Source organism: Bufo gargarizans, chromosome 9, assembly GCF_014858855.1.
Source record: "Bufo gargarizans isolate SCDJY-AF-19 chromosome 9, ASM1485885v1, whole genome shotgun sequence".
NCBI lineage: Eukaryota > Metazoa > Chordata > Amphibia > Anura > Bufonidae > Bufo > Bufo gargarizans.
Genome location: NC_058088.1, coordinates 188,760,709 through 188,775,027, shown reverse-complemented (window position 1 = coordinate 188,775,027; position 14,319 = coordinate 188,760,709). Strand labels below are relative to the sequence as shown.

Genomic DNA, 14,319 nt, shown 5'->3' with positions numbered 1-14,319 from the left:
AGGTCATTCTCACTACTGTAAACTATCTTGACAGGTCATTCTCACTAGTGTAGAAACTGTCTCCTCAAGTCATTCCACATTCTGTAAACTGTCTCTTCTTACTATTGTATAACCTGTCTTCTCAAGTCATTCTCAATACTGTATAAACAGTCTCCTTGGGTCATTCTCAGAATGAGAGGTTATTCTCATTATTGTAAAATGTCATTCTTACTACAGTGAACTGTCTCTTTATGTTCCTCTTATTACTTCAAACTTGGGTAACTTACTTGCTGTAAACTATCATATGAGGTTATTGTAAAAATTAGAAATCTTCTTCTAAGGTCATTTGCATAGTTGTACATTGCCTCACTACTGTAGACTGTCTCCTCTTGTCAGTCATATTAGAGTGAAGTGTCTCTTGTGGGTCTTTTCAACTGCCATACACTGCCATGTCTCCTCAGATCATTCTCATTACTTTAAACTAGGTCTCCCAAACTCATTCTCATGCTGGAAACTGTTTCAAGAAATAATCTGCAGTACTGTGAACTTCTCAGGTCATACTTAGAGAAGTAAACTGTCTCCTAAGGTCATTCTCATACTGTAAACCCTCTACTGAGAGCATGAGCATGCTGTAAACTGTCTCTTGAAGTTATTCGTATTGCTGTAAACTTACTCCTCAGGTCATGCACATTACGTTATACCACCTCCTTCAGTCAATCTTAGTACTGTACACTGTATGCCGTGGTCATTCTCAGTACTGTACTCTGTCTCCTCAGGTCACTCTCATAGTTGTAAACTATCTCTTATGGTTATCCTAATTTCTGCAGACTGTCTTTCGGAAGTAAGGTTTCCTTTGCACAGTGCAGTGCAGGGACGTAGGGAGAAAAAGCCATGGTGATTTACTATAGAGCAGGTAGCCATGGCACACAAAGGTTAAAACATGGAACTGTAAGTGTCAGTCTTCACTGCACTTCTGGTATTCCATTCCTGAACCAGTATGTTTTCTCTTGCTTTTCCAGGTCCACTGTAATAATATGTTCACCAAGGGGGTGAAGATTTTCCAGAGGGCCGAGTGCTTCTTTAAATCTCGACAACAGTCTGACTGGGAGCCGGACTCAGTGGGGGTGGTGACTGTTCTAGATGACAAGAACCCCAGTTCTAGATTTGTCATGATCCCTTTACAACAGAGAGTCGGGAGCTTTATCCTCTGCAAGTTCTACTTTGCGGACACGTGGATGATGTTCAGTGAAATCTCCTTCCAGTCAAGTGAGACATTTCATGTTCCGTGTCTTGTGTCTTTTTGAGTGCAGCTGTGCTGATATACAGATGTAGCAGAGCTAAAAGTTAAGACCAAACTCAGCTCTGCTACATTTGAAAACTTCCTCATCACTATACTTAAATCTCTTCATACGTGTCCATGCAGCAGTGTGTTCCGACCCCTCTTCTCTCCCAGCAGCACAGTCTTATCATAGAGATATTGGGCCTCACAACTAGTCAGCCCTCTTCTCGTTTTATTTCTCTGTCCATTGGAAAAAATGAAAGCTGGATTCTGATTGGTTGCCATGAGGACCAGTGTTTCTATGATAGCACTGAGCCGCCAGAGAACAGGGGCAGGAAGTGTTGTCTTGGGGACATAGTCATGAAATGTCTTCTTGTATAAGAGCTCACATTTCACATGTTAATTCTTGTCGTATTCTTCTCCCCATCAGACATGCATTTTGAAGTGCCTGCCATTGTTACGCTTCCTCCAACTACTGTCAAGGCTGCTACCACTGAGATCCCTATGCTGAACGCTACTGAGAGGAACTCTGGTGGGTGATATGTACTTGATAACTGAGCACATATTATGACTTCCACAATTTTCTAGCACCCGCTCCCACCTTTACTGTCCTCCATTGCGTACTCATTGCTAGCTTACTATGTGCGCTGAAAACTTTCTGACTAGAAACTCTGAACTCAAGCACTCTACCTGCCAACCTATGTATGCCAACGACCACATATCCAACTATGAACACAAATCTTCATGGCCAATGGCCACTTGTACAGCCTTGAATACAAGTCTCCGTCATGACCAACCACCACTCTTCCAACCATGAGAACAACCCTCTCTCATGGTCAACCATGACTTATATAATCATGAGCACAAACCTCTATCATGACCAACCATCACTTTTCCAACCATAAGAACAAACCTTTCTCATGGCCAACCACCACTTGTCCAACCCTGAACACAAATCCCCATCATGACCAACAGCCACTTGTCCAACCTCTACCACAGCTAACCACCAGTTATCCAGTCATGAGCACAAACCTCTATCATAGCCAACCACCAGTTGTTCATCCTTTAACACAAACCTCCAACATGGCCAACCATGAGCAAAAACCTCCATTGTGACCAATTACCACTTACCCAACCAAGAGCACAAACCTCTATCATGGCCAGCTACAACTTGTCCAAACATAACACAAACCTCTATCATGGCCAACCACTAGTTGCACAACCATGAGTATAAACCTCCATCATGACCAATAATAACTTGTCCAACCATGAGCACAAACCTCTATCAATGCCAACCACTAGCTGTTCAGCCATCAACACAAACCTCCGTCATGGCCAACCTTCAGTAATCTAATTAAGACGTCAACATTACGTTAACATGCCCACTTATAAATGCGAATGACCAACACTAACATTCTAGGCATTTGACCAAGGCAATTTGACCTAGGAAAGTCCACCTACCAGACTATGACCACCACTAACCACAAACTGTCCATTTCCTTTTCCAGAAACTACTTTCCCATTCACCATCAGCAGACCACTGGACAAACCGAACGAGCCAAAAACCTCTGTTCTGATTGGCTGTTTGGTGGCCATAATCCTTCTACTGCTCATTATCATAGTCCTAATCCTGTGGAAACAATATATACAAAAGAGACTAGAGAAGGTAAAGTCCTTGGGGTCCACAGTAGTATCAGAAGATCCTTGAGCTCCTGAATTTCTTTCTAATTATAACATGATACTGTTCATACTTTTTAGGCTCCACGTCGAATCTTGGAAGAAGACGCCACTGTACGATTGTCCTTCTACAGTTATACTATTGGCAACAACCAGACACAGATCCATCAGTCCAACCCCACTTATGAGAGAATCTTCCCTCTTGATCTTGACTATCAACAGCCAACCAAACCACTACGCAAACTACCTGAACTGTCCCAGAGTGCCGAGGATTCAGGTGCGTAATATACAACATGAGATTCCCTCCTGTAGAATATATCTTCAGGACACCAATGGTGGTTTATTTATAAACAAAAGAATGATGGAAAGGACTGTACCAACTACAACTCTAATACTGCCTCTATGTACAGTACTGTAACTATTATAATACTGCCCCTATCTACCAGAATATAACTACTATAATACTGTCCAGGAATATAACTACTATAATACTGCTCCCATGTAAAAGAATATAACTACTATAATACTGCTCCTATGTACAAGAATATAACTACTATAATACTGCTCCTATGTACAAGAATATAACTACTATAATACTGCTCCTATGTACAAGAATATAACTACTATAATACTGCTCCTATGTCCAAGAATATAACTATTATAATACTCCTCCTATGTACAGGTATATAACTACTATAATACTGCTCCCATGTAAAAGAATATAACTACTATAATACTGCTCCTATGTACAAGAATATAACTACTATAATACTGCTCCTATGTACAAGAATATAACTAATATAATACTGCTCCTATATACAAGAATATAACTACTATAATACTGCCTCATATGTAGAAGAATATATCTACTATAATACTGCCCCTATGTACAAGAATATAACTACTATAATACTGCTCCTATGTACAAGAATATAACTACTATAATACTCCTCCTATGTACAGGTATATAACTACTATAATACTGCCCCTATGTACAAGAATATAACTACTATAATACTGCCTCCTATGTACAAGAATATAACTACTATAATACTGCCCCTATGTACAAGAATATAACTACTATAATACTGCCTCATATGTAGAAGAATATATCTACTATAATACTGCCCCTATGTACAAGAATATAACTACTATAATACTGCTCCTATGTACAAGAATATAACTACTATAATACTCCTCCTATGTACAGGTATATAACTACTATAATACTGCCCCTATGTACAAGAATATAACTACTATAATACTGCCTCCTATGTACAAGAATATAACTACTATAATACTGCCCCTATATACAAGAATATAACTACTATAATACTGCTCCTATGTACAAGAGTGTAACTACTATAATACTGCTCCTATCTACAAGAATATAACTACTATAATACTGCCTCCCATGTACAAGAATATAACTACTATAATACTGCCTCCTATGTACAGGAATATAACTACTATAATACTGCCTCCTATGTACAAGAATATAACTACTATAATACTGCTCCTAGGTACAAGAATATAACTACTATAATACTGCTCCTATGTACAAGAAAATAACTACTATAATACTGCTCCTATGTACAAGAATATAACTACTATAATACTGCCTCCTATGTACAGGAATATAACTACTATAATACTGCCTCCTATGTACAAGAATATAACTACTATAATACTGCCTCCTATGTACAGGAATATAACTACTATAATACTGCTACTATGTACAATATGACTATTATAATAGTATCAGTGGTATAAAGTATACAATTGTGTAGATTCAGCATTAAATATTGAGATGTCACATTTATTTGCAGTCTGCAGTGGTGACTATGCAGAACCTGATCTGACCAAGTCCACCCCACATCAAGGCTTCCAGAACAGTGTCCCTCATTATGCAGAAACTGACATCGTTAACCTTCAGGGAGTGACCGGGAATAATATGTACGCTGTGCCAGCCCTTACTGTGGACTCACTCACGAAGAAGGACATCAGCGTAGGAGAGTTTCCACGCAACCAACTACGGCTCAAGGAAAAACTGGGAGAAGGACAGTTTGGAGAGGTAGAGGACCCCCTTATATACATACTCCATGTGGAATTCAACAATACACTATTTCATTGTAATGATGTGTAATGCATTGTTTGGCCGACAGATGGCACTGTTGGAGCTAAGGTGTATTGTGTCCCTGATGAAGGTTTTCTTGAGTTATAAAACAATGAAACTCCCCACACTTCTAAGGATCACTTTTTGAGAAATATATAACTGCATTTGCAGTGTAGTTCTCTCTAGCAGCCTTTGCAGGAGAATCACCTATGCTGCTGAGAGTACAGGACACCTTCCTTGTACTAGAAGAACCAGGTTAATGTAGGTGAAATAGAGAAATATATCATAGTGTGTCTGTGAGCCTAATGCAGTCTAAATCAGTGCTATATACCATACTTGCCTCACATTTAATTGACATTTACACTGCCGTTTAGCTTCATCGGAGGGAGGGGGGAGTTTGATTTTGAGATATTATTGACGACAGAGGAGGAAATGCTTCAGGAAGCAGATATAGACCGTTTATAATTTATAGCCGATATGTGCGATATGATGTACTTTTTTTGTTGGTTCATATCGGGAGATAACCAACTGATTGTCACATGTCACAAGATGTTGTTGTGGTTCTTGATGAACTTTATGCCACATATGGGCTGTATTCTCTCATCTTCCAGGTTCATCTGTGTGAGGTGGAAGGGCTTCAAGACTTCCTGGAGATGTCCTCAAGTGACTGCAGCAACCAACCAGTTCTAGTGGCGGTGAAGATGCTGAGAGCCAACGTCACCAAAACCGCCAGGTACATCATTAAAGGAGCACTGCAGAAGGATACAGTGGGTTCTGCAGGTTCTGCGGGGGCAGAGCATGACACAGGGATGATCTCTTTGGTGTGTTATGCTCCTCACCTTAGGCCCTGCACTATGCAGAACATCCATGAGATCCTGAGATATGACCATACACATGAGATAACTGTCAGCTATCACTCCCGATCCTCCCATACATATGCATGATTGGCTAGGCCGAGCATGCATATGTAGTGATTAGGAAGCGGGAAGAAAGACACTTTGAGAACGAATGAATCTCACCCAACATCAGCTGTCGGACTATAGTTGGGAGGACTCCATACACATTGGAAGGTTGTCTGAACCCGCCGACATTGGAAGGTTTCATTTATATGGCCAGCTTTACAAATGGCATGTCACACCGGTATGTTTTTTGACATGACCCTGGATGTAGCTTTGGCAATCAAAATAAAAACACCATACTTTACACTGCAGGCTACATCCAGAGAACTGGATTTTTAAAATATTTAAAATCAGGTTTGATGTAAAAAAATAATCCAATTGTTGTGTTTTTTCTTTAACAGAAATGATTTTCTGAAAGAGATAAAGATCATCTCCAGGCTCAAGCACCCGAATATCATCCGCCTGCTGGGCGTCTGCGTCCGGGACGACCCCCTCTGTATGATAACGGAATACATGGAGAATGGAGATCTTAACCAGTTCCTGTCCCAGAGGGAGATCCGCAGCCAGTTCACCACTGCCAATAATATTCCGTCTGTAAGGTAAGGGACAAGGGGCAGACGTACAGCAAGGAGGGGCCCTATCTGGGGCCCCCCTGGTTGGTTCATGCCATGTATTATTGCCCATCCCTGCACTGCTTCCCGCCTTGTGTTGCAGAAATGGGCATCGTGACCTTTTGGTAATTTCCCCCTGGCTTGTTGATGGGCTTATGAATATGGCGATGCCTGTCCATAGGAATGGGCATGGACGGAAATGTCCGGCCTCTGTCTGTCCTAAATTTGCATTATACAGACGTGGACAAAATTGTTGGTACCCTTTGGTCAATGAAAGAAAAAGTCACAATGGTCACAGAAATAACTTTAATCTGACAAAAGTAATAATAAATTAAAATTCTATAAATGTTAACCAATGAAAGTCAGACATTGTTTTTCAACCATGCTTCAACAGAATTATGTAAAAAAATAAACTCATGAAACAGGCATGGACAAAAATGATGGTACCCCTAACTTAATATTTTGTTGCGCAACCTTTTGAGGCAATCACTGCAATCAAACGCTTCCTGTAACTGTCAATGAGACATCTGCACCTCTCAGCAGGTATTTTGGCCCACTCCTCATGAGCAAACTGCTCCAGTTGTGTCCGGTTTGAAGGGTGCCTTTTCCAGACTGCATGTTTCAGCTCCTTCCAAAGATGCTCAATAGGATTGAGGTCAGGGCTCATAGAAGGCCACTTTAGAATAGTCCAATTTTTTCCTCTTAGCCATTCTTGGGTGTTTTTAGCGGTGTGTTTTGGGTCATTGTCCTGTTGCAAGACCCATGACCTGCGACTGAGACCAAGCTTTCTGACACTGGCTAGTACATTTCTCTCTAGAATTCCTTGATAGTCTTGAGATTTCATTGTACCCTGCACAGATTCAAGACACCCTGTGCCAGACGCAGCAAAGCAGCCCCAGAACATAACAGAGCCTCCTCCATGTTTCACAGTAGGGACAGTGTTCTTTTCTTGATATGCTTCATTTTTTCGTCTGTGAACATACAGCTGATGTGCCTTGGCAAAAACTTCGATTTTTGTCTCATCTGTCCACAGGACATTCTCCCAGAAGCTTTGTGGCTTGTCAACATGTAGTTTGGCATATTCCAGTCTTGCTTTTTTATGATTCGTTTTCAACAATGGTGTCCTCCTTGGTCGTCTCCCATGTAGTCCACTTTGGCTCAAACAACGACGGATGGTGCGATCTGACACTGATGTTCCTTGAGCATGAAGTTCACCTTGAATCTCTTTAGAAGTCTTTCTAGGCTCTTTTGTTACCATTCGGATTATCCGTCTCTTAGATTTGTCATCAATTTTCCTCCTGCGGCCACGTCCAGGGAGGTTGGCTACAGTCCCATGGATCTTAAACTTATGAATAATATGTGCAACTGTACTCACAGGAACATCTAGTTGCTTGGAGATGGTCTTATAGCCTTTACCTTTAACATGCTTGTCTATAATTTTCTTTCTGATCTCTTGAGACAGCTCTTTCCTTTGCTTCCTCTGGTCCATGTCGAGTGTGGTACACACCATATCACCAAACAACACAGTGATTACCTGGAGCCATATATATAGGCCCAATGGCTGATTACAAGGTTGTAGACACCTGTGATGCTAATTAGTGGACACACCTTGAATTAACATGTCCCTTTGGTCACATTATGTTCTGTGTTTTCTAGGGGTACCATCATTTTTGTCCATGCCTGTTTCATGAGTTTATTTTTTTACATAATTCTGTTGAAGCATGGTTGAAAAACAATGTCTGACTTTCATTGGTTAACATTTATAGAATTTTAATTTATTATTACTTTTGTCAGATTAAAGTTATTTCTGTGACCATTGTGACTTTTTCTTTCATTGACCAAAGGGTACCAACAATTTTGTCCACGTCTGTAGGTGCCCAACTGCAAGGTCCTACAAGGGGCCCCAAAGCAAGAATCAGAATGGGCTACAGCCATAGGGGCTCAGCTGTTAGGCCTCCTGCATTGCAGCACTGGGGTCTTGCATTGGACTTCTACTGCCCCAATCAGGTCATGAGTAAATGCCCCCCTGTGTCTTCCACCCGCAGCCTCCACAACCTCCTGTACATGAGCACGCAGATCGCTGCCGGAATGAAGTACTTGGCCTCCCTGAACTTTGTACACAGAGATTTGGCCACGAGAAACTGCCTGGTGGGGAACAGTCACACGATTAAGATAGCAGATTTCGGAATGAGCCGGAATTTATACAGCGGAGATTATTACCGTATCCAGGGGCGCGCGGTGCTGCCGATCCGGTGGATGGCCTGGGAGAGTATCCTATTAGTAAGTGACTGACACAGGACTGAGGTCTTATACGCTGAGGGAGCCCTCCATTCTGAATCCTGATCTGTGTTGTGTTTTTAGGGAAAGTTCACCACTTCCAGTGACGTGTGGGCGTTCGGGATCACCTTATGGGAGATCTTCACCCTCTGTAAGGAGCAACCGTACAGCGTCCTGTCAGATGAGCAGGTGATCGAAAATACTGGGGAGTTCTTCAGGGACCAAGGACGTCAGGTAATGACATGACCCATATTAAACTGATTAACTTATACCAGCTATAGGTATATAATTAGATAAGGAGATACCCAGGTTATACCAACATGGTCCATATCACTATATTCAAGAAGATGTATAACATATACCAGCTGTACATATATAGTTATATACAGGAGATACCCAGGTTATACCAGCATGGTCCATATCACTATATACAGAAGATGTATAACTTATACCAGCTGTATATATAGAATTATATATAGGAGATACCCAGGTTATACCAGCATGGTCCATATCACCATAATTTATACCTATGAATATCATTAGCTCTTAGGCCGAGATGTCTCCATGTTGATATTTGTTGTCTCTGTTTTTTTTAGATCTATCTCTCTCAGACACCTCTCTGCCCAAGTCCTATCTTCGACCTGATGATGAAATGCTGGAGCAGAGACATCAAAGATCGACCCACGTTTGAGACCATCCACCAATTCCTGATAGAACAACTGGACTCCATTGTGTAATCTGTGTACAAGGAACACTCCGAGAAACACTTGACCCTGAAGAGGCAAGCTCTTGTCGTAACCGACTCATCTGGAGCTATACTGGACGTGGCCTTTAGTTATCTAGATGTAGATTGTAGAAGGACCAAGAGATAATGTTATCCTGAGGCGCTGGTAGACTTCCTGGGACCCCACCGGAACCCTCAGTCTCTAAAAAAGTTCCAAGCCCCTTGAGATGTCAAGACAATTGACTCCAGAGGGGGTAGAAGATGTAACATTGCACTTCCCCAGAAGGGGAGAAACCAGCTGGGATTGAGGACTGGAAATAAGATGTGAGAAGTAGGACAGTTTCCCACTGAAAAAAGTACCACTACATTCTGTGTGTATATATCTATATATATATGTGTATGGGGTGTGTGTCCATCTATTGGGTGATCATATTGCCATGACACAGATCCAAAACCTTGCTATCTTGAGGTGGAAGTAGTTTAGAGACTAATTGAACAAAGAGGTTTTGTGTGATGGGACCAACTAAGGCAGTTGAGTTTTGGAAGCCACCTTAGATGCCACCACCCAAAAGATATATGGTGCGTTTGGGAGTGCTCCGTCTGCTCTAGATGCCATGTCCCCACTTTTTAGGGATTTTTTTAAATGAATGTAAATATAGAAAGATAAATTTATAAATATAGTCACATGACAGGACTTGTTTGACTGTCTTCGATGTTGATGTTCAGTTTATGGCTCATCTAACCATTCCCTAGACTAATCCTTGTATGTTTTGCCTACCCCCTCATTTTAACTCACCCTTGAGCTCTCCTTATTCATTTGGATTTGTAATATGTATTGCTACCTATGTCAGTGGACAACTAAGCAGTGAGGGTCTTGAGACCAGTTCAAGAAGAAGCAGAGATGGTGGTGGCACAACCCTCTCCGTTGGGGAAGAGAATGTCCCTTTTCATGGCTATAGTGTGACACTTTTGTCCTTATGGACTGAATGTGTTGTAATTGTACAGATCTGGTTATAAATTCATTCAAGGCTATATGTACCATAGTAGAAACTAATGGAGAGAGGGCCTAAACTCAGATTGACCCCATTGACTGTCCTAATGGGTATTGTAAGACTGCAGATGTCTTCTCCTATTCATAAAATGGGTGAGGAGGAATTATCTTGACGTTCATGCTGCCCTCCTCTTTTGACTTGAGGCCTAAAGCTTAGATGGCCCTGTTTTCCAAACTGAGGTCTCTCAAATCCCAAAATTTCTATTCGGAGCAGCCATTCCAGTCAGTCTGTAGGTAATTACATCCCCTTGTAACCAGCCTGGGTGGTACTAACGTGCACTTAGCAGACTGCTGATGAAGCCAATATCGGATTTTTGGCTGTATGTCAATGCGTTTCTTAAACAGTCGTGACAATTTTTGTAAAAAATGTAGCTTAGTCCTTTCTTTGTTTGGTTTTGTGAAACATTGTACGGGATAGATATGCGACAGACTGCAAAATTTGTGTTTTAACTGAGCAGGTGGGATGGCTGGGTATAGAGTTTTCTGTGGGTCGATCAGTTATTACATTTTTTTATAATTCCATCATTTTTGTAATTATTATAACTCCACTAATTAAAATTGTATCTTGCTCTCAGATTTAAATCCTCCCCTACCAATGTGACCTAAAATGGCTCTTCTCATGCATTGCTCAGCAGGGGGGAGACAAAGAGCAACAGGAGAAAGATCCTCCCAGGTCAATGAGAATATGAAATCTGTGCTATAGTTTTTGTACTATTTAAGTTGGAAAGTTTTTACTCTTCCATTGATGCCAATATCGATATTAACTGGAACTTCTTTTTAAATCACTTTGGTTGTAACTGTTGCTTTGCCTGTCATGATCTGATTCTTGGTTGACCAACCAGGTTGAAGAACTTGGATTGAAATCTCTCTAATAGCCATAGCAGAGGGCCCCCGGTGTGGCCCATCCATGGCCGGTCACTTACTTCAGTGGCCGACATGGAATAATCCTTGTAGGGCCAGGGGATTCCAGAAGCCAGTCTCGAGACAGCACCTACAGTTGAGTGAATGGTCTAATGGATGACCTGTTTGGAACCATAGAGCCTTTCAATCATGTGTCAATTGGTATTTCCACTCCATACCATACCCATGACCTATCTGTGTAGTAGAAAGATGATGGGATTTCCAACCCAAAAGGTCACAGATGGTATGGTTACCATCTTCCAACCTTTACTAAGACATGCCCATTTGACTATGGTGGTGATACTGGCTCAAGAGACCATCAGGTGCCATATTATATCTTCTTTATGGGAGTTTTTAAAGGTCAAGTTGAAGCATCACCATGTCGGTCAATACAAGTGAAGAACATCTCCCTATTGAAATCTGGGCTTGTCTAGCAAAGTAATCCTAAGTGTGGTCTGGGTAAGCTCTGCATCAATTAACCTTTATCCCTCCCTGAACTATTGCATTCATGTGCAAACAAGAACATCTTGGCAACCAATCCCATTATAATCCCACAATAGCTGGGATGGTTAAATTTCTGCATTTTTGGGATTGTACATGGGATCGTACATCGTAGCCCTGGCAATGATCCAGGTGAATCTGTAAAATGGGCACATGGCAATATGCATCAGACGTAAGTATGTGTAGACGTACGTTTTAACGTCTATTTGGAGGACTTTCCATTTGGAGATTTAGAGGGTTGGACATTGTCCCAAAAATGTGGTACCGCCTGTTTGATCATGAGTAATGAGGTCTGTTAATGAACCGGTTTGTTACATTGTTTCTTAGCCACAAGTTAAGCTCTGACTGGCCCTAGTTCACGGTCGGGTTCACTCATACACACATATGCACACCCTCGTAAATCTGGATATATCTGTGGATCTCCATCAAAGACCAGAAGGTACCATAGACGACTATACCACTAAGCACTATGGAATGGATGGCGCAACATGGCTTGTGGAGGCTGAAAGCAACTTGTGGCTGGCTTAGCTTGAAGCTTCTGGGCTCTAATGCAAAATCTGTAACAAGGGCCCCACCTACCATATGCCATTTATAATACTGGTGTATCCTTATGTGGCATAAGGGCATATAACTCCCTCAACCAACAGGGCATATGTGTACCCCCATAGCTAGGCCTCTGGTACTACTACAAAAACACCAACCCAAAGTAATATTGCGCTGAGGCTCGGCATTGCCACCATACTGAGGGACGTCAGAATATTGGTTTACAATAAATGGTTAAAGGGCAACCAAGAAGGGAAGTTGTCAGACTTGGATGGATGGTCAATGGCAGAGGTACCCTGGACCACCAACAGCAGGTGTCTTTAGTCACACATCCCTAAGAATAGAGCAATTTGCTATGTGGCCACTGCACGTTTGGTTATATCTCATTTGCACTATAGGATCTATGGTGTACAGGAATATTCCATAGAATGAACCAGAGATGGTTGTCACATTGGATAAGCGGATGCCAGATGCATCTAGTGCTACTTATCTCTGGGGTAAACCAAAGAAAACCCCATACAGTGGGACCCTTGTCACCAGTGGCCTTAGATGGTTGATGGTTCCTGCTGAAAATGGTGGACTCCACCAACATCTTGTTTATGGCCATGATTAGTCTAGAACTAGATCTAGAATGAGTGAGACCTGGTACCAATACGTTCCTAGCATCTCCCTCCATCAATAATACACCCCAAATATTTTCCCAACTTTACCTTGAGTTTCTTAGAACCACAGTTTTATTCTGGCCACCTATGCTTCTTGGGTCACAAGAATCAAGACATCATATGTGGAGCATGGAGTCCATCGGACACAAGACTGGATGTCCGTTGGGTCTCTTTGATCTTGAATTGCCTGGTCCTCAATGAGTTCTAGCTTTCATAGAGCTGCGTTTACAGTAGTGTTAATAGGAGAGGTTAGGGGTTCAGAGAAGCATTTCCGAGCATTCTGACTTAGTTCTTCCTTGTAGGATATATATATATCTTGACACATGAGGCACTGAGCATCTCAAAGAGAGATCACTTGCCTTACTGGATTCTGCAAGCCAAAACTGATGATCATGGTGGCTAAGTGTTTAAGATGGTGGTGGGTAATCAAAGTCTCATCGCCTCTCTTCCCTAAATGCTTTATCTCTCTGGTTTTGCTTCTTGTGTCTTTTCACATTTTTTTGTATATTGAACGCCTAATTTTTTTTTCTCCCACACTGGATTTTATTTGTTATTGTCTTACACATGAATGTTATAATGAGGAGCAATGTTATGACCTAGAACATGGGGTGGGGGAAGGGTGCGGGGATAGTAGAGGGTCTGTGTCATTTTTTTTTAAATACTGTACTACTGTCACTCCTGTAGATAATGAATCTATATGTATCTGTAGCCAGACTGGACTGAAGTGCAATGAAATCTGTATTGCCGAATAAATGAGCCTGATCTGTGGACAATCTTGTATGGTCTTTCTGGTTTATTTCCTCACTGCGTCCACATCATGCCCTATTGTTCTATTAATGAGAGGTTTATATCAGAGAACCAAAAACGTGGTCTTCAAAATCAAAAACTTCTTTATAGTCTGGCATTAGGAAAAATTAGTCCCAATAATGGACCGCCAGAAGAACACCTGATGGGGGAGCAAGCATGATGACTTTTCAGAATAACATTTTATGTTCCTGAGAGTCATAATACAGTTGGGTCTCTGGGAAGGTGGCCTCTCATGTAGGAATGAGTAAGGTCCAGGGTAAGTGTATTGCAAGAGTATATGAACTTTTAGCATT

General features: G+C 41.5%; 1 protein-coding gene across 2 annotated transcripts in view; it reads left to right on the top strand.

Moving 5' to 3' along the window:
• Nucleotides 1-14,007, top strand: part of LOC122946216 (discoidin domain-containing receptor 2-like) — an 87,685-nt gene extending 73,678 nt beyond the window's left edge. For both annotated transcript variants that reach the window (XM_044305660.1, XM_044305661.1), the window contains 10 exons: nucleotides 999-1,245; nucleotides 1,689-1,790; nucleotides 2,767-2,924; nucleotides 3,017-3,212; nucleotides 4,765-5,009; nucleotides 5,663-5,784; nucleotides 6,352-6,549; nucleotides 8,607-8,841; nucleotides 8,923-9,072; nucleotides 9,435-14,007. In XM_044305660.1, the coding sequence (XP_044161595.1) occupies nucleotides 999-1,245; nucleotides 1,689-1,790; nucleotides 2,767-2,924; nucleotides 3,017-3,212; nucleotides 4,765-5,009; nucleotides 5,663-5,784; nucleotides 6,352-6,549; nucleotides 8,607-8,841; nucleotides 8,923-9,072; nucleotides 9,435-9,575 (1,794 nt within the window). In that variant the 3' untranslated portion in view covers nucleotides 9,576-14,007. The remainder of the gene's footprint in view (nucleotides 1-998; nucleotides 1,246-1,688; nucleotides 1,791-2,766; nucleotides 2,925-3,016; nucleotides 3,213-4,764; nucleotides 5,010-5,662; nucleotides 5,785-6,351; nucleotides 6,550-8,606; nucleotides 8,842-8,922; nucleotides 9,073-9,434) is intronic.
• Nucleotides 14,008-14,319: the final 312 nt, after the last annotated feature.